The 20,989-nt window shown below is 43.5% G+C and overlaps 1 protein-coding gene across 7 annotated transcripts in view; it reads right to left on the bottom strand.

Moving 5' to 3' along the window:
- Positions 1-18,195, bottom strand: part of SYNJ1 (synaptojanin 1) — a 106,014-nt gene extending 87,819 nt beyond the window's left edge. For all 7 annotated transcript variants that reach the window (XM_088461687.1, XM_088461691.1, XM_088461692.1 and 4 more), the window contains exons 1-2: positions 18,117-18,195; positions 14,581-14,730 (exon numbers count right to left, since the gene is read on the bottom strand). In XM_088461687.1, the coding sequence (XP_088317813.1) occupies positions 14,581-14,704 (124 nt within the window). In that variant the 5' untranslated portion in view covers positions 14,705-14,730; positions 18,117-18,195. The remainder of the gene's footprint in view (positions 1-14,580; positions 14,731-18,116) is intronic.
- Between the last annotated feature and the right edge of the window lie 2,794 nt (positions 18,196-20,989).

Here is a 20,989-nt window from a genome sequence, read left to right as displayed (position 1 = left end):
AAAAAAAAAAAATAATAAGTAAAAAACTAAACCATTGGCTGCAAAGCTGAATCAAATACATGGTTTCCATCCTTACCTAAAGATTTACTATTTGTAGAAGTGTTTAGAATCTTCATGACTACCTCATCCCCCAACTGTCTGTATTATTCTTCTTTACTGTTAAAAATGTTATCCCTATTTAAATGCCTGTGATGCGATGTAATGTGCGGCTGTGATGGAACGCAGCAATGCTATTATACGTCGCCATTAAATTGAGCATTTTAGTCTGCATAATAAAATGCACAATGTTGGGTCTTACAGAGTGTGTGGCTGATGTGCACATAGCACACATCGTGCTGTCCCCAACTGCCCGTAATTGAATCGACCCCTAAATGTTGTCATGACGAACAGGAAACCATGTGTGTTTAGTGTATGTCGCATAGTAAACGGCTTATAGTGGGGACCAGCATTACTCTACGTGCAGCTGTTGTCTGTACACGGTGGAGCCAGCTTTGCTGTGAGTACAGTCTGTGCATAAGCTAGCAGCCACAGCTCACAGTTCCTAGTGACCGGTCAGGCTGTATTCCCAGCCCACATAATGCTGCCTCCTCTGACCTTCGCTAGGCCACCTCCCGTACATAGATGTGATCACTCTAAAGAACACCAATGACTGTACATATCTCACAATCCATGTCTACGAAGAAAAGGATGTTAAAAAAAATATATATATATATAACTTCCAAAGTACGGCGGCACTCACGTGAGCAATGGCGAGCAACCGGTTGATCTGTATCTCTGCCTTCTAACGCGTTAGAATGAACAATTATCCTTAAGTTGTTTTCTTTAATATAGCGGCATCAGTCTAACCTTTCCCTGATTTTTATATGATAGAGATAGCTAAACAAACTATCTCAGCTGTGACATATTTGCATTGCTTGTCATTTACTAGTAGACGCTTTTTTTTGTATATTGTCTAGTCTATGGATGTGGTCCCTGTTTTTATTGGTGTCGGTTTATTTTCACTTTATGTTTTGGCGTCCTGTCTCTAGGCAACCGCCCGCTCTCTGGTGGCCTTAACGATGTGTCATGTCAGGTTGGACGCAGACGCGTGACATCATCGGGGGTGGACGAGTTGCTGGAGCCGGACGGAGAGTATGCACGTGTGGTGTAACTATATAAGGTAAGATCTGTATTTGTATCATTGTGCTATATCCTTGAAAAAAGATTAAAACAATCTGAAACGTTGGAGTTCAAGCCTGCGACTAGCAGTCAATTTTCTGGTCTAAAGAAGTCCCGTGAGTGCCACCGTACTTTGGAAGTTATTTGGACACATATGTTGTGTGTGGAGGGCACCTGGGCAAGTACCACTTTGCCCAGGTGGACTTGAGCCTTATGGAGTTCACCATTTGTATTAATATAACTCTAGGCTCACATACAGAGGCATAGTCAGTAATATTTTTTTTTCTACTAATATAATATGAAAACGGGTTTTTGTTTTGTTTACCATTATTTTTTTTTATTTACACCTTTATTATTTTTTATTTTTTTTATTATTACCAGTTATTTATATAGCGCACACATATTCTGCAGCGCTTTACAGAGAGAATATTTGTCCATTCATATCAGTCCCTGGCCCGGTGGAGCTTGCAATCTATATTCCCTACCACATGCTCACACACATACAGTACACAATAGGATTAACTTTGTTGTGACCCAATTAACCTACCAGTATTTTTTTGGAGTGTGGGAGGAAGCCGCAGCACCCGAAGGAAACCCACGCAAGCACAGGGAGAATATACAAACTCCACACAGTTAGGGCCGTAATGGGAATCGAACCAGCGACCTCAGTGCTGTGAGGCAGTAATGCTCACCATTACGCCGTCTGTGCTGTCCTTTTCACATTTTAGTATCAAAAGGCATTTTGAGGAAAACTCGCAACATTCTGCTCCATGCCCTCAAATTCACATATTTTTAGGATGCAGATCGCATTTATCATACTTATAATGGGAAATATGATCAGTTTCAGATTTACTAAAGACAAATTGTAACATAATACTGGAGGAAGCCTTGCGAAAATAACGCAATGTTCAGGCACTCTTTAGTTCCCCATACTCCTGCTCTGCCCTGCCTGCAGGCTGACAGGCAGAGCCAGGAGCAGGTTTCTGTGATCAGCCCGGGTGTCTAATTACCAAATACCGACGTGGATCAGAACGTTCCATCGTACACATCTTATAGTGTGTAGCTGTGCGGCACATCAAATGGGACAATGCAATAAACGACGCAGTGTAGCCACATGCAGCAAGTAGTGATACATTGCGCCGTCGCACGCCAGACTGTGCAGTGCGTATGGTGCGCACAATGTATCGTTACATCGGTCGCTGCATTGTACTGTCGTATTGCGTGTACTCAACGTTAGACTGTAACAAACGTTCCTCTTGGTCATGAAGGGGAAATCACTGGCTCTCCCAATGTCCAGGACACCAACCAGTAACAGAGCAGCAGCGGATATAGGTCTCTTCATGTGTCCCCCTGAAGGAAAAGCAACTCTGCTCAAGAATACCAGCTAGGTCCCAGCAATGGGGTAACATTTTACTTTACTAAACCAGGGTACACCTCAGAGAAGTATGGTATATCCTGTGCCCATACCTGTGACTCCCCTGCACTGCATTTTATGCACATATACTACTTACACTTCTATATAGTTCTCCACCAATGCACAAAGTTATCATTTTACCCATATTAAAAAACAAAAACCTGTGACCCTATCCTCTGATTATTAATATTGGCTATAGGCATCGCCCCATATTTCCCCGATATGATGTGTAGAACGTATCCACATCGACTGCCACCACCATCGCTCCGATGTCTCACTCACCCCGCCCAGTATAAACTTCTTAGTTACACGTCTTGCAGGACCTTCACAGTCTGGCTGCAGGGATCAACTATCTCTGCTGTCTGAGTTAGGCGGGGCTACACCACAACCAGTGACAGTGGGCAGGCAGAAAGGAGAGGTGTGGGCAGTCGCGACTACAGGAGGGGGAACTGCGGGTGCAGAGGGGCATGCAGGGTGCTGTGACTGGCGGCTGCTGGAAGTTTACCAGGGAAAGCCCGCGTGGTGTGGTCGCATCTGATGCAATCACACCTGGCAAGTGGTTAAGGACCCCAATGTGTGCACAAAGAGTAACCCATAACCCAGTTTATAAAGCGTAGGTCCACTGTATTGGATATTCTATTAATGAGCAAAGAACATTTCTAATTTAGTATAGGGAATAGTCAATTAGAATAAGAAATGTCAACTTCTAGCCTTTTAAAGTAATAGTGGATCTTTGTCTATTCTTGAAATGGCTGCAATAGTCAGTGAAGTTGCATTCCATTTAGAAAAAGGGTTGCTGCACGTATTACTGTAATTTATATAATTTGTGTGTTTATTGTTCATTGAACGACACCTATTATTCAATAGCAGTGACCCATTCCAGTAATTTTACCTTACTAGAAATAAATCTAGATTTAATTTGTCTGAACTTTATCTCCCACTGTCTGTGCCTGGTTGGGGAACCCTTGCCTCTCTTGGGTAGCGGGAATGGAGTTAGGCATTGCCTCACCACCGGGGTAGCTTCAGTTTACACCCGCACCACGCCATCTGGATCCTTACCTCTACACAGTACCCGCCTAGTGTTAAACTTATGGCTAACATCAATTTCCGTCACAAGTCGGACACAAACAGATGTGGAAATAAAAAAAAAAAATCTACTGAGCAAAAGAGTATCCATTGCCCATTCCTATGTGCATTTGAATGGTGTTTCTCTGGGATATTTTGAAAGCTACGTATTCTATATTAGGGAGCCTAACGCACATAATTCAGTTAAATAAATCTTGATGAGAGTAAATGTATAAAGGAGGGGTTTACGAAGAGTTTACATTCATTTCCACAAGCGTTTAACTTAAACAAGACAATGTCCTTTTTTGGCAGACACGTGTAAAGTACACAGATTGAATGCACTTGTAGACGCATCACACAGAATGACATTTATATGCAGTATGAGGTGATTTTTAATGTAATTATAGAAAAAAAAAAAGTATTACAAGCCCCAGTTGACATCAGATGCAGAATTAGCACAACGCAAGTTTTTATTTCTCCTGCATACAAACCTTCAATGCAGTTTAATAAACGTCTTTCTCCCTTCTCCCCCTCCCTGTACATTCACCTCATTATTAATAGGACATTTTATTTCTCAGAATAAGTCAAATGACTTTGCAACTTCTATATTTTAGGTCACTCGGGGTTCCCCAACAACGAGATGTGAGGTACGACGAGGAGTTGACACATATGCAATGTACCCAAACTCATTTACATGGAAAACATGCATATAAAATGCATGTAATAAGCGGGTGCAAGGTCTTACACAGCCAATATAGGACTGTAATACAATGTGTGAATAGATGAATAATACATGACTTAGCAGCTGGGCTGGGCATATGCAAAAATGTTCTAATAAAAATGTTTAGAACTAAGGTTTATGTGTTCCTGCAAGATCTTGGGATTGTACATTTACGCGGTCACTGCTGGTAACCAGACTTCCATTAATTACAGTAAGCTCACGTGCTTTGATTATAGCTTGCAGTAATAAACACATTAAAGGCAACATGTAAAATTTAGTCTACACACTTGGACTGTGTATCTAATAGAAGACAGACATATGGTGCATACACATGGTCAGATCAGACAACGATAAAGATATCGTTGTCTGATCATCCTGCATATGCTGGATGCTTATCGAACATCCAGCACAGCACCAACCCCCAACGACTAAACGACCCCCTCGATATCGACCAGGTTGGACTGCATGCACGGGCGAAGGTCGTTATTGACCATCCGTGCCAGTGCATCGTCCGGGGGTTGGAAGGGGCTAAAAATAAAATGGACGATATAAACGATCTAACGTTAATCGATATCGTTTATATCGTCCTGCTAAATCTGACCTTGTGTATGCACCATTAGACACACTACAGAAAACAAGACTAAACATGGGAAGTGGCATCCGCTGAATCGTCCCCTGTAATAGTGCTGATTCGGCAGAGTGTTGCTGGTCATTTTTAAATAATATCGCATTGAACATTGCATAAGGCACAGACACGTTTACCTATAAAACCCAGTCGATGATATAAAGCCAAACGGCTAAAACTTGTCAGCACGAAACTCTCGTCTCAACCAAACCAGCAGTTGTGTGGGAGACTGAACACTGGGTTGTGTGTATGGGGATCTCACTTGTACTAAGTGCTACATGAAATACGTTGCTCAATCTCGCCGGATACCCAGTTACTAAAGCAAAAAATAAAAATAAATAAAGAGTCGACTATTAATCGGTTCTGTGGGAGTTTCATTGCAAGTGGCAATGTGGTGTTTACAGAAGCACAGCTGCAAGCATAGGAGGCAGTGGTCAGCGAAACTGCACCTGCCATAAGGACGCACCAATCAGTACTACAGTGTGCACGTGCACTAAAAGTGGGCGTTTCAGTCCTTGCACATTTAGTCACACAAATGAACACACAGTAAGGAGTTTGTAGGACGTTTGTATACAGTTCTAGATGGGTGACCGCCAACAGACGCAGACCCCTTTTGGGTCCTCTTGTTAACTTTCAATTTCTCCAGCCACTTCATGTGGTAATTCAACTTTATATCACCTTTCTTTTATTTTCTGGATGAAGTTAAAAGTGCTGCAATGTCAACACACCATGGCGGCAGCCATTTTGTGGGACCAACCAATATCCGTAGATTTTAGCCTATCATTTCACTACAAGCCCATGCACTGGGAATATCTGCCCGTTTGTGTATCGCCAAGGTCATTGGTTCCTAGTAGACTGATCAGCTGTGCTCCGTGAAGATTGCATGAGACTACAAAATGGCCGCCTCCTTTGAGGTGGGAAGGCCGCAGAGCGACAATTTGTCAATTTACAGGATGTCCGTCAAAAGAAGTACATGAACTTACTATAGGTCACATGATATAGAACTGAAACATCTGCAATATAATAAATTCTCCAGTACTGAAAGTGTAAACTACCCCAGGGTTCGACAAATCCTGGGGGCCAGGTCGCCATGGCTACCAGATTTTGCTGCCTGGCTACTAGGTTTTGCAGTGAGTGAGGAAGCAGATCCTCATCAGCTCCGGCGGAGATTCGTGCCTATAGTATTGTGTTCATATCATGCACAGGAGTACATGTGCTGAGTGTCGCCTGTGGTGACTGCTGTGCCTCTGTCCGTCCCGGTCTGCACTGACGACTCCTCTCCATCCTGGCCTGCTCCGATCCCTGCTGTCTGTCCCAGTCTACACTGATCCCCCTGTACGTCCCATCTGTCTACTGCCTCCCATCTCCGGCTACATAGAGCTCTCCGGTAGTAGGGTCTATGGTGTGACCACGAAGGGAGGGGGGGTGGTTTTGTTGTACTTTCTGGCACCATTGTTTTATGTGAAATGTGGTCTGTTATTACTGGGGGGTGGAGCAGAGGAGCTGTGCAGAGCAGTGAGGGAGCCTCCATTTTACTATATCACCCAACTGTGACCATTTTGTGGACTAGTATAGTGTGTATAATAGTTACATAACACACAGCTGTGCTCCTCACTCTCTCCTGTATTTATTTATTATTATTTTTTTTTTTGGGGGGGGACGGGGGGGGGGGACGGTGGCTCCTATACTTTCATCCTGGCTCCTAGATTTTAGATAAATTTGTCAAGCCCTGAACTACCCTCTTATCAACCACTGATAACCAGGATTTCTGCTGGGGATGGGAGGGGAATATTGCTACTCAGGAAAATCCCAACTCAAGACAGGATGTAGCATTACAGACACAAGAAAATTGATTAAACTGTACATAAAATTTATTTCAAAGTCCTAAATAATAGATCAGCTTGCAGCAGCAGAAGCCTCACGGCTTTGTGTAAAAATGGCAGTAACCACAGACATAGCTTAATATGCTGAATAATTGTCAAGTAATTACAGTAAATTAAAGTACTATGAGCCATTAGAAGTGTTGAGTGCTCCGCACCTGGCCTCAGGCTGGTAATTCTTATATAACAGCAGTGATTGGGATTCCTGCTGTGTAGCAGAGACGCTGCCCGTCATGTACGGACCGACAGGGATTCCTCCCAGGGGTAATGATTATTCCTATTATCCTGTGTTATGCAATACATAACATTGTGCCTATACACTGTGCAGCCCTGAACTAATCAAAGAACGCTAGACATGGTACATTAGACCCAGAGGAGCTTACAATCTAATTTCCTTAACACAGGCACAAAACTGCAAACGCACCAAGGTCAATTTAGGCGCAGCTAAAATGAATCTGCCAGAACTGAGTGAGGGATGGAAAAGTAACACCTGGAGAATATACATCCAGCTAGCACTCCACTCCAGGAAGTCCCCAAACACGGTCCTCAAGGCACCACAACAGTTTAGGTTTTCGTGATATCCATGGTTGAGCACAGTGGTTAAATCTAATTGACTGAGGAACTAAAAAAGTCACCTGTGCTCAACCATGGATATCTCTAAAACCTGAACTGCCTTGAGGACCACATTTGGGAACCTCTGCACTACTCTGTATAAAACCCAGGCACACAACCCTGCAAGGCAGCAATTCTAACCATTATGTACATTGTTTTCTCTATGGAATGGAAGCCAACCACATCACCACTCTCTGGTCTCTACTATCGCTCACGATTAAATGTAAACCATAAAACCGCTTCAAATACGCCGATGCCACCTCATGATGTAACCTTCATTAGACGGGGGGGCAACTAGTGTCCAACAGAGGCAGCTGCTAGGGACAGTGAAGTCATAGGAATAGCTTCTCAGACCTAGATGTCCCAAAAGGTGGGCTCAGTTTCTTGAGTGTATCAGGATAGATTGAATGAAAACAAAACAAAACAAAACAAAAAAAAAATCGGCAACAAAAAGCTGAAAACTCCTCATTCCCTAGAGCAGGCCTGGCCAACATGTGGCTCTCCAGCTGTTGCAAAACTACAAGTCCCAGCATGCACTGCCACCGTTTTAGCATAGCCCAATTGCAAAACTGTGGCAGGGCATGCTGGGACTTGCAGTTTCACAACAGTTGGAGAGCCACAGGTTGGTCAGGCCTGCCCTAGAGAGTCTTACTATCATACAGAACGGTACATTAAATAGAACATAAAAATATTTAAGGATCTATTTACTAAGCAGTGTTAGGAGACAGAGTGAAAAGTGATAGGAAAGTGAGAAGGTGCCAGCCAATCAGCTCCCAGCTGTCATTTTTCAAACACAGCCTGTGAGATGACAGTTGGGAGCTGATTGGCTGGCACCTTATCACTTTTCACTCTGTCTCCTAACACTGCTTAGTAAATAGACCCATCAGAATGGTAGAATGACCCAATTATATATTAAAAAAAAAACAAATAAATAATAAAAAATAAAAAAACACACAAGTACAGTACCATAGATGCACACTCCATTGAGGAAAGACAAGACTGGGTGGACCAATCAAAAAATTGCTGCATTACTAACCAGAACCTGACCTGAGAAAACTAACGCCTCAAGTAAGGACTGGGCCACATTTTAACAGGAAAAGCCTGCATATTGCTAAATGTCAGTATCAGTTCCCTAAAAATAACAGATCTCATTCAGTTCTCATAGTCAGCAAGACACTTGTGCAAAATGTCAGACACACAAGGTGTATATCTGCATCCTATCTATACTGACTGATAAGCCCACCTACCTGACACGTGTGGGGGAATCTGACATCTATCTATACTGACTGATAAGCCCACCTACCTGACACGTGTGGGGGAATCTGACATCTATCTATACTGACTGATAAGCCCACCTACCTGACACGTGTGGGGGAATCTGACATCTATCTATACTGACTGATAAGCCCACCTAACCGCGTGTAAGCTGTCACCATCTAATCCCTACAAAGGACATGTTATTGTAACGGCTGTCAGGAGTATTAATGACCACAGGAACACTGGTACTTCTGTATATCCGATAATATATACACACATACTATGTAAGCCAGACGGCCCTGTAGAGTAGTTTAGTGAATTACATTATGGATGACTGGCTCATTGTTTATACACTTGTTCTATGAATGGTTGCCTGGGAACGTCTTCCATTTAATATATTATAGATAGAAAATAACAAGATGCCTCTCACCACTGACATCACAGAACAGTATTCGGTATTTGTGAAGGAAAGGTCACATATATAAGGACAAAACAAAATGCAGCATCGTCTGGTGCGAGTTGACAAGTTATCAGTGGTGTCCCTTCTTAGTGTGGGCTAGGGGTATGAATGCACCCACATGTAAAAGATTATTTATGAGATGCAAAGGGCTGGAGCAGTTACATTCAGGTGTATTCCATGTTTACAGGGGTCTGCAAAACATGGTGCAGGTACTTCTGAAGTTCTGGTGGTTGGGCCTCACTCAGCAAACCTCCTCCAATCAGCAGCTGGCTTCCATTAGCGATACTGCATTGGCTACAAGGAGAGCCAAGAATCATTGAAGGTAACTGGCAGAGATGCCGCTTATATGCAAGATCTGGGAATAATAGGGGAGGTACCAAAGTAATTTGATATAGAATTGTATTTAAAGTAATAACTTTAAATGAATGAATGCAAGCAGTACCAAGTGTTTGTATAAAAATTTTTTTTATCCTGAATGCCAGTCTCACATGTGCAAGAATAGGGGAATTATAGGCGTGCCAGAGATAGGCACCAACTCTCCCTCTGGTGCGCTTGTGTTATACAAACAACCAGGAGATGAAGGAGAACACTCTGTACCCAGATGTTCTAGGAGACAGAGCCACACAGAGATGGCAGAGGATCGGATATGGACCCCAGAATTTTTTTTTGCAGCCGGGTGGCATCAAGAAGTAGCCGGGTGTGGGCCTTCGCAATTATGCGCGCGCCAGGAAAAGGGGCATCTCCCTTACCATTCCAGATCGACAGGTCTCAGGCTGCTCCCCCACTGGAGCTCAGTCAAAAGTGCCCATTATGCAGTGCCCCTGTATTTGTGCCCTTTATACAGTGCCCCCTGTAGTTTTCCCCTTTATGCTTGGCCCTCTATAATTTTGCTTTGCCCTTATGCAGTGCCCCCAGGCTGAAGTAATGCCCCAAGACTGATCCCTTATGTAGTGCCTCCAGGCTTAATTAGTACCCCCAGACTGGTCCCTTATGCAGTGCCCCCAGGCTTAAATAGTGTCCCTTATGCAGTGCCCCCAGGCTTAAAGAGTGTCCCTTATGCAGTGCCCCCAGGCTTAAATAATGTCCCTTATGCAGTGCCCCCAGGCTTAAATAGTGCCCCCAGATTGGAATATAATGCACTGCCCCCAGGCTTAAATAGTGTCCCTTATGCAGTGCCCCCAGGCTGGTCCCTTATGCAGTGCCCCCAGGCTTAAATAGTGTCCCTTATGCAGTGCCCCCAGGCTTAAATAGTGCCCCCAGACTGGTAGTGGACCCAGCCCCAGCCCAGAACTTACTTTAACTTGCGCGCCGCTCGCACTCCCACTGCCTCGCTCTGACTGGATCTAACTAGACCCAGAGGCGTGTGAGGTGCAGGCTCCTCACGTTGCGGGTGACGTCACTCACGCAGTGCATCACTGGGAACACTGGCCTCTGAAGCGATCGGAGGCTTCTTTAGCCTCCGGTCACTTCAGAGGCCAGCGATCCACAGCAGGGGTTGGCGGGGGAAAGTTCCAGGCAGTAGGCCGTATCTGCCAGGCGATGCGCCCGTAGAAAACAGCCTGGGAAGAACACTGACCCATTGATAAATAGTCTTCTGAAACAGTCCTGCAAGTCTGTACATAATATGCCATGATTACAGAACTGGGAAACTATTTTGCAAATTAAATATTGATGAACCTTCACCACAAGCTCGCCTGTCTATCACGGAATAAGGCAAGATGGCCACAAACAGAAAAAACAAAAAATCTAAAACAAATTGAGCTAAATAACACTACGGAGAATTACCCAAAACCATTCGGGTTTTTTTTTTCTGACCAACACCGCAACAATCCGATCACCTCAGTAGTTGTCTAACTGACCTCAGTGATTACGTAACTGTGGGCCCGATTCAGCAGAGGACGGAGTTGCAAAGCCGCACACAAGCAGCTTTGCAATTTCGTCCTTGCTAGAATGCAGCCTGAGATAACCATCGGTCGCGATGTTGGACGGCGCCAGCCAGCTGAGTAAGCCTTCACTTACGCAGACTGTCCCTTATTTCCAGGAACGCGTGTAGTCCTCGCCCAGCTTCGAAAATGCCTTTGCCTGCCGATCAGGCAAAGGCATAGAGGAGCCTGTGTGCGATCACGCAGGACCCGTTCTGCACATGCGATGAACGGAACCTGCGCACGTGCAGATTCCTGATAATCAGCAGAGCACACAGTGAATCAGGCCCTGTGTTTTTACCATTCTCGATGCACATAAAAAGGAACAGAAAGAAAAAAAAAAAAAGGACGAACTGTAGTTTTTGTGTAAGAGTAAATATTCGGTGCACATATGTATTCTGAAAAACAAACAGCTCCAATGAGCAGATCAGTCAACGGTAGAACAGTAATTCAACAGGACAGTCCTTTAGGCGCTACAGGTACTGCCTAACCAACATGAGCAGGCCTCCACCAGTGACAGCAGACCAGAGAACTTTTACTACTCAATGTCACCCAGCCAAACGCCGCAGAGGGGAAAGTGATCGTTGTACGTACAGTATGTCCAGACAAGGCAACTATAGGAAAGTGATGGGCAAAATTATACACTTCAGCGGGTGCTAGGGCAGCCCACTATCCTTCAAAACAGCCGCACATTACCTTTAGGGAGATTTATCAAAGCTTGGCGAGAGATCAAGTGAAGTGAGATTAACCAATAAAAGTACCAACCAATTAAAGATAAAGTACCAACCAATCAGCTCCTGTCATTTTACAGGCTGTTGTGACAGTTAGAAGCTGATTGGTTGGTATTTTTATCTTTCTCCACCTGATCTCTCTCCCCCTAAAAAAGTTAACACAATGCACTTAATCAAAGAGAGACATATTTGCAATAACATATCAGAAGCATAATAAACAAGAGTTACAAGCTATAAAACAAAGGAAGGAGTAGGTGGTCACAGGTGAAGGCTCGGAGCTACCCTTGCTGCCCATCAATGCTATAGGAATCTCTAAAATGGTTAAGGAATCGCATTTTAACTCTAGTGTTTTATTATGGGTTTGACTGTTTTTTGGTTGATAACATTTACGACAGCCCTCCCCCCCCCCTCGCATTAGATATTTATCCCTCCAACCAGATGCAGGCTTTAATACTGGGGAGAGTGGGGCTCCTCAGTAATATTCGGGACCTCAGGTGAGAGTTTCTGTCCAAACAACAAGCTAGGAGAAGGAGAGGGTATCTTCTACATTAAAAACAAATACATATTTAACAGTCACTGGTAATAAACTAAATAGAAATGAAAGATTATTAAATTATGCCTTGCTTCTCACACGCATAGAAAATGAATACTTTGCCACTGGAATACACCCAAACAAAATGCTGTGCTCACCCCGTGCTGACTACAGCTGTCATTCTACAGAACTCACTCATCTCTATGGTAAAATGAAAGTTTTCCAAATATCTAATAATTGCATAATCTAATGCTGTTAGTGAGGCATTGTGGACATCTATAGAGTATGTAAAAGCCTGCATTTCACATTACTGTATACTAGAAACTGAGCAGAGTGTTTTTATGGTTATATTTTGTTATTTTATTTTTTGCATTACTATGGTTATAGGTTTTGCTCTTGTTTTGTATTTTCATTTTATGTATCAGATTGTTGACTGTATGTGATGGTGTTTTACTGATTTTGTACCTATTCTGATTTACCCCGGTAGCTTGCTATGGGAATGCCTACACTTTTTAGAAGGAGTGATACATCTCCCCCACATATGTGCTGGTTGTTAAAAAGTAACGGATTCAGCTCCTTTTATTAGGGAACCCGATACCCACTTGTTGTCGCCATGATGTGATTTGTGAATTGTGGGGGCGACCTATAGAAGTCAAGGCGAGGACAGATGGGATCCGGTCAAAATACAGTAAGGATGCCGGCGTATAGAATGCAGAGGATCGGTATGAATCCGGCGGTTCAAATCCCGACGCCGGAAGATCGGCAGCAGTGAAGATCCCGACAGATAAGTAAACTAACTATACCTAACCCTCTCCCCCCCCCCCCCCCCCCCCCCGTAAGTGCCCAAACCTATCCCCCTCTTCCCCGCATCCTAAACCTAGCCCTCCCGGGGGGGGGGGGGGGGGGGGGGCAAACCCTAACCCCCTCTTCCCCTAGCCTAACCCAAAGTCCCCCCCAGGGAGCCACTAATCTAACCCTCCGCGCTCCCCCCCCGCCGTGGCTGTCCGCCCCTGCCTCGGTATGCCGGTCGTCAGGCTCCCGCCGTAGGTGTAATGATAGACGTCGGGGTTTCGACGCCTATCATTAGTCCCGTCAGGATTGCACAGTCGGGAGCCGGCAGTCGGCATTTCGACCGTCGGCTTCCTGACTGCATTCCGAATGCAGACATCCCGGCACCTTTTAGAATCCCAGTGCTGGCATCCCGACAGTAAGTACTGGGGTTAGGGGGGAGGAATAGGGATTAGGCACTAGGGGGGAGGGTTAGGGACTAAGGGGGGTGGTTTATGTTTAGGCTGCGGGGAGGGGGAGGTTAGGTTGAGGCAACAGGGAGGGAGGGTTAGGCTACTGACCGACAGGTGTCGGTATCCTAACCCTGCCGGGATGTCGGCATTGCGGGATTCTGAACGCCAGGATCAAGAGCGCTGGCATCCCGTCCAGATTGGCTCCCCCAACCACTGCTATTATTAGATATGAAACTACACATTTCATATCTCTATACTAATGGGGTCAGTCATTTGTGTCGTTGTAATTGTATGAAAAGTCTTATGGAAAAGTCATAGGCCAGTGTCAGTTCCCCTATAACATTCCCATTGAAAAATAAACAAACTAATTGTGTGATTAAACAAATAAAAAACATTTTATGCCCATTTGGAGCAATGTAATATGATGTCAAATTTGGTCTGTTCACAAAGGGGGAAAAAACCTGCAATCTAGAAGTGGGTAAGACTGAAAAAAGTACTTAGTCCACACCAGGGGAGAATTAAAACCAGACACCAGCAGCATTATACATGATCTTGGTCCTAATTGTTTCATTTAAGCATGAATAGCTTTTATATTCTATTACTGTAACATTGCTGTAACAGTTGACAGAAGGAAATCTATCCCTGGGACACAACGGGTACCAGACCTAGGCCAGGGTACAGCTCAAAGACTGTGCTTTAGATAAGAAAGAATTACAAATAATTCCAGAAAATGGGCCTGGAAGTAATCATAGAACAATCTCTGCCCAGAAGTAGGAGCTCATTTATTTAACACATAAACAAATAATCTGTTTCAGGGTCAGACAGAAGTGAAACCAGGTTTACACAGGCAAATAATACACACATAAGGCTTGGTTCAAAGAGCCAAAGAGTAACCAGCAGAATATATATAATACTCAATGCCTGGGCATACACAAAGTGCGTGTAATTATAACATAACTTACAGAGGACCGCCACTGCGCCAGACTCAAACATCAGACATTCCTCCTTGTTTCGGGACTCCACCATTAAACTGAAGGGAGGAGGATCCAGTTTGTGAAAGATCCGATATCCTTTACTAAAAGCCATGTTTCTGTTGGATCGGATAATAAGCCCTAAAAAACAAGACAAATATTGATTCCTTAACAAATGTATCATTATTTGCTACTTTGTAACCAAAAATAAAAACAAAAACAAATGAATGATATAAAACAAAAAACACAACTGTAGTATAAGTACAGGGGTCCATTTATCAATATTCGCATACTCAATGCGATCTGGCCGTGACATTCGTGCCCATGCTCGCATTGCAGCATGCGAATGTATTAAATTGCGCGTGTCGGGTGCTCAGAGTGAAGTGACCGCATCAGCGGTCGCTCCAACCCCAAAAGGGAAAAGGCCACGTGTGTGCGGTCTACAGGCCACGCGTGTGCAGCAGCAATTGCCAGGGAGGCTTTAAAAAAAACATATTCAAACTCAACGTGGTTTTTACTTGCATGACAAATTACTTCGCCCAGAGGGTCCCAAATTCAGTCCTTAAGACCCCAGAGCAGTCCAGGATTTAAGGATAACATACTAAAGAACTTAAGTAGTACCTCAATCAGTTTAATTATATAACCTGTACACAAACATGGATATCCTTAAAACCTGGTCTGTTAGGCCACCTTGAGGACCAAGTTTGGGAAAACCCTTAGCCTAAAGTGATTCATTAGCACAAGAGCTTTTACAGTTTCATTCTGGAATATTAACATCCAGATAAAAGTTTAACTATTCAAACACTGCCCCAAAACAGTTCTTTTTTGTTTGTTTCCTCTAAATGAACAACTGAACCTCCCCCCAATAGAGGAGTAGGCTCAGGACATATATATATATTCCATTCTCATTCTAGAGGGACTTAACATATTATACATGTCATGATATAGGATAAATGATGCTAGAGGGACTATACATATTATATACATATGATCTCATGATATAGGATTTATGAGCCAGTCTGTTAGCAGACGGGATAGCACATATTAAACTCATGAAATGTGATGATATAAGATATATAATCCATGGCTCTATTTAGTAACGAGCCATAACGCCTTTAGCCATCACTACAGAGTTTATGAGTCCAGATCTGCATTTAGCTTACCACTATTAGTGACTGCAAACCTAGCACAAAGCCGCATTTCATAAGTGTCACAGGCTTTTATTTCCAATTACATTAAGTTAATGCAAAGAGTCAATATTTGCAGTATTGACCCTTCTTTTTCAAGATCTCTGCAATTCGCCCTGGCATGCTGTCATACAGCTTCTGGGCCACATACTGACTGGGGAGTTTGTCAGAATTTGTGGGTTTTTGTTTGTCCACCCACCTCTTGAGGATTGACCACAAATTCTCAATGGGATTATGGTCTGGGGAGTTTCCTGACCATGGACCCAAAATTTCAATGTTTTTGTTCCCCGAGCCACTTAGTTATCACTTTTGCCTTATGGCAAGGTGCTCCATCATGCTGGTAAAGCGTCACCAAACTGTTCTTGGATGGTTGGGAGAAGTTATTCTTGGAGGATGTTTTGGTACTTATGGCTGTGTTCTCAGGCAAAATTGTGAGTGAGCTCACTCCCTTGGCTGAGAAGCAACCCCACACATGAATGGTCTCAGGGATGCTTTACTGTTGGCATGACACAGGACTGATGGTAGCGCTCACCTTTCCTTCTCCGGACAAGCATTTTTCCAGATGCCCCAAACAATCTGAAAGGGGATTCATCAGAGAAAATAACTTTACCCCAATCCTCAGCAGTCCAATCCCTGTACCTTTTGAAGAAAATCAGTCTGTCCCTGATGTTTTTCCTGGAGAGAAGTGGCCTCTTTGCTGCCCTTCTTGACACCAGGCCATTCTCCTAAAGTCTTTGACCTGTGTCATGCCAACAGTAAAGCATCCTGAGACCATTCATGTGTGGGGTTGCTTCTCAGCCAAGGGAGTGAGCTCACTCACAATTTTGCCTAAGAACACAGCCATGAATAAAGAATGGTACCAAAACATCCTCCAAGCACAACTTCTCCCAACCATCCAAGAACAGTTTGGTGACGAACAATGCCTTTTCCAGCATGATGGAGCACCTTGCCATAAGGCAAGAGTGATAACTAAGTGGCTCAGAGAACAAAACATCGAAATTTTGGGTCCATGGCCAGCAAACTCCCCAGACCTTAATCCCATTGAGAACTTGTGCATGCCAGGGCGAATTGCAGAGGTCTTGAAAAAGAAGGGTCAACACTGCAAATATTGACTCTTTGCATAAACTTAATGTACTTGTCAATAAAAGCCTGCGACACTTATGAAATGCTTGTAATGTTACTTCAGTATCCCATAGTAACATCTGACAAACAGGTCTAAAAACACTGAAGCAGGAAACTTTGTGAAAACCAATACTTCTGTCATTCTCAAAACTTTTGGCCATGGCTGTACATATTATCCATAGAACAGGTCATGCTACTGGATATATAATCAAGTCTATTACTAGACGGACTGTACATTTTTTTCACATGAAATATAATCTAGTGTTACTAGAGGGAACTGCACATATTATTACATATAACATGTCATGCTATAGGATATATGATCCAGTTTAATAATAGAGGAACTGTACATATTATACACACACAATATGATACGGTATAAATGATTGATTGTTGCAACAGTAGATTGTACATATTATACATATAACAGCTCATAAGGATATATTATAGTCTATTACTAGATATTACTGTACAAATATTATACACATAGAATGTCATGATATATGATAAGTCTATTATTAGAAACCACTGTACATATACACAACATGTTATAGCATATATGATCCAGTCGATTAGTATAGAAGACTGTACATATTATACACATAACATGTTATAGGAAATATGATCCAGTCTATTAGCAGAGGAGGACTGTATAGGTTATACACCCATTGTGATACAGGATATATGATTCAGTCTGTTGGTAGAGAGTACTGTACAGGTTATACATAAGAAATGGCAGGATATATGATCCAGTCTATTAGTAGAGAGGACTGTACATCTTATACATGACATGTCAGTCAATGATACATAACCAGGGTACATACTATACAGATGACAGGGTACGTTACACACAAATGACAGGATACATATTACAAACACATGACAGGATACATATTACAAACACATGACAGGATACATATTACAAACACATGACAGGATACATATTACACACATGACATGATAAGGATACATGACCCAGGGTACATATTACACACATGACAGATCATAATAAGGATATATGACCCTCCCAGTGGCTATGACTGTGCTGTCCGGGGTCAGGGCACAGGTTAGGCAGGGTGCGGGCACTGTAAGGTGAGGGGCCTGGATGATGCCAGGGCCTCCCTCGGTCTGTACAAGACTGTCAGGTGACGGGTCAGTACGGGCGTGCAGTGTTAGGGCGGGATACCAGGATAGGAGTATGGGCAGCTGGATACATACCGGTGCCTGGAGAGGTCCCCTGCCCACAGCCTCCTGCACCGACCACAGACACTGCTCTTCTTGTGCAGCAGCAGCGGGCAACACAGACGGCCACGCCCTCCCCCACCTCTCAGCTGACTCCGGCTGCTGATTGGACGGGTAGCCTGATGACGTATATGACCTTGGACGGCCATATTTGGTACTGGCGTGCCATCATTATGCAGGCCCAGCTAGTTGCTAAGGAACTATAATTTGATCTGAAATTCTGAATTTAGTAATTGGCCATACTCATAGAAACATATCTTGTTGCAGTTACAGTTAGCAATGTGTGAAAATACAGTTTACTCAGGATAGTGCATGATCCCTGGCAGAGACTGGGCACATGGGTGCATTCAGCAGCCCTGGGCCAGAGAGAGCAAGTAGTATATAAATAAGTGATTAGGAACTGAAGATTGCACAGCTATATGAGAAGAGGAGATGGAGTACAGATACTGCATGCAGCAATGTGACTTTGTGACCTTGCACTCAGTCACTGCTTCCTTAGTACTGTGCAGATGCCGAGGCCTGTCACTGGCTGGAGACCAGAACATGGGTTCTCAATCACTTACTACCGAGATAAACCCAGGAAGCCTACTTGCATCATATGTACCCTCCACATTTGCAAACCAATACATCTTTCATCAATTTAATTGCTTAAAGCCACAAAGAAATAAAGGGAGGTAATAGTTCAAAATCCACACTCTAAATTTATACTTTACTTTTACTTATTAAAAATATAGAACCCCTGTAACTTAATTATACAAAAAATGTGCACGGTAATAATGAAAAAGATAAATACAAGAACTACATGATTCCTCAATTGATACAAAATATAAGGGTGGTTCAATAAGTAAGGTTACAAGACCTCTCACGTGTGTAATGTTCTCTATTTCCTTCAAATTTGCCGCCAGTCCAAAGCAGGTAGACCACTGCTTCCCCTCACCGCCATTAGACTGCGCCTCATATCAGTCACAATGTTCACGATGGTTACCCCCAGGGCCGGACTATAGGAGGGGCGGACGGGGCATTTGACCAGGGGACCCCACACCTTGGGGGCCCCCACACTGCCGCAAATATTGACTGGAACCTGGCCACTCACCCTGGCCGGCTCCCGGCAGCATTATAACGGGCACAGCGCACTCTCACTGCCACTGATTGACGGACCCAACAATGGCTGCCTAAGGAAACCCCGTCCCCTTGTAGACATAATGCCGCGTAGGGATGGCCATCGACCATCGATGATTCATAATCAAATGGTTTCCCTCCAACGATTTATAAGCATAACAAAATTTTTTTTAGAAGGTGCAGCGACTCAGAGCATAGCTCCTCAGCTGGCACCCGCGAAGCCCCACCCCAGGTTCTGTTTAGTCCACGGGCCAGTCAGTCTCAAAGCAGAGATGACCATCGTTTGGTGAAACCATTGATGGGCATCCATTGAATAGTTTGTAGCCATCGATGGCTACTTTGTATTTTGTCATCGATGGTAGCCATTGATGGTAACACCACTGATGGCCATCCCTAATGCTGCGATTCGCGGGTGCATGGGTAGGGGGCGGGGCCTATTGCAGTGAAGTGCCCGCCCTCAGAAAGCTGATGGCTGCTGCAACAGGACAGGTTTGTGTGTGCGCTCCCTTCCTCTCTCTCTCCACTTCTCTTGCTCTACCCCTCTGTCCACACCTCCCTCTCTCTCTGTCTCTCCCTCCCTGACTCTATCTCCCTCCCTCTCCATCCCTCCCTTTCTCTCTCCCCTTACTCCCTATCTGTCCCTCTCCCTCCCTCCCTTTCTCTATCCCCTTGCTCTCTCTCCTCTCTCCCTCTATCTCTCTCCCTGTCCCTCTCTTTTCCCTCTCTCTCTCTCCCTCCCTGTCCCTTCCTCCCATCCCCCCACCCTCTATCTATTCTGTATATATATCCATATCTATTTATCTATATCTCTATCTATAAATATATCTATCTATATCTATCTTAATTTATATATCTATCTATCTGTAGAGGGAGATTACAGCGCCAATTTAGTACAGATCCTTGTGGATGGTGTAGGATGTGCAGGCTCGGTTTTACTTGGATTTACTCGGTTCTTATCGCCACTTTACCGCAAATTCGGATTGATTATATTGGCTATCCAAAACACATGATAGGCGATAGCCAATAAAATGCAGTTTAAAGATCCGAGCAAATCCGAGTAAAACCGAACCCGCTCACCCCACTTTAATATACTTTTCTCATGCGTGTATATTACTTTACCGTATAGAGATATAAGTATAAGTATCAAGCACTAACCAAAAATATGGGTGTCGGCTCAACCAGTAGAAAATGTATCAGTGGTAATCTGTTTATTATATAAACAAATGCGAATATTGGAACTGGAATAGAGCGCCTCATGTGCTTGCATACCCTTGTATATGTATATTTAAAAATAGTAACCTTACAATATAAAGTGCTTAGTGACAGGCAAAAAAGTGCTCAGTGTGTAAATACAATTCATATAGGAAAACCTCTAAATTACTAGTATTTACAAAGTGATAGGAGTGTAATTTACAACAATATGTGTGAGCCTTAATCTAACAACATTTCATGAATGTGTAAAGCAGTGCATTATTATTCAGATTATAAATGTGCAAATATACTCAAAAGAATTGTATATAAAATATATAAAAACAATTTTTAATCAAAGACAAGAGTAATATCCTTCCACATGTAGGATAGTATACATAGAATCCACAAATAAACATACATGTATAAAAAATTCTATACAAAAATGTCGAAAGAATATCAAATAAAATAAGGATAAAAATTGGCTTATCTGATCATAAAAGTGGTAAGTTCATGAATGGGTAGAGAATAGGAGCCTCCAA

Source organism: Taudactylus pleione, unplaced genomic scaffold, assembly GCF_031769625.1.
Source record: "Taudactylus pleione unplaced genomic scaffold, aTauple2 ptg001086l, whole genome shotgun sequence".
In the NCBI taxonomy this organism is placed as follows: Eukaryota; Metazoa; Chordata; class Amphibia; order Anura; family Myobatrachidae; genus Taudactylus; species Taudactylus pleione.
Note: the sequence above shows the minus strand (reverse complement) of the source record. Positions and strands in the feature narration are given on the sequence as shown.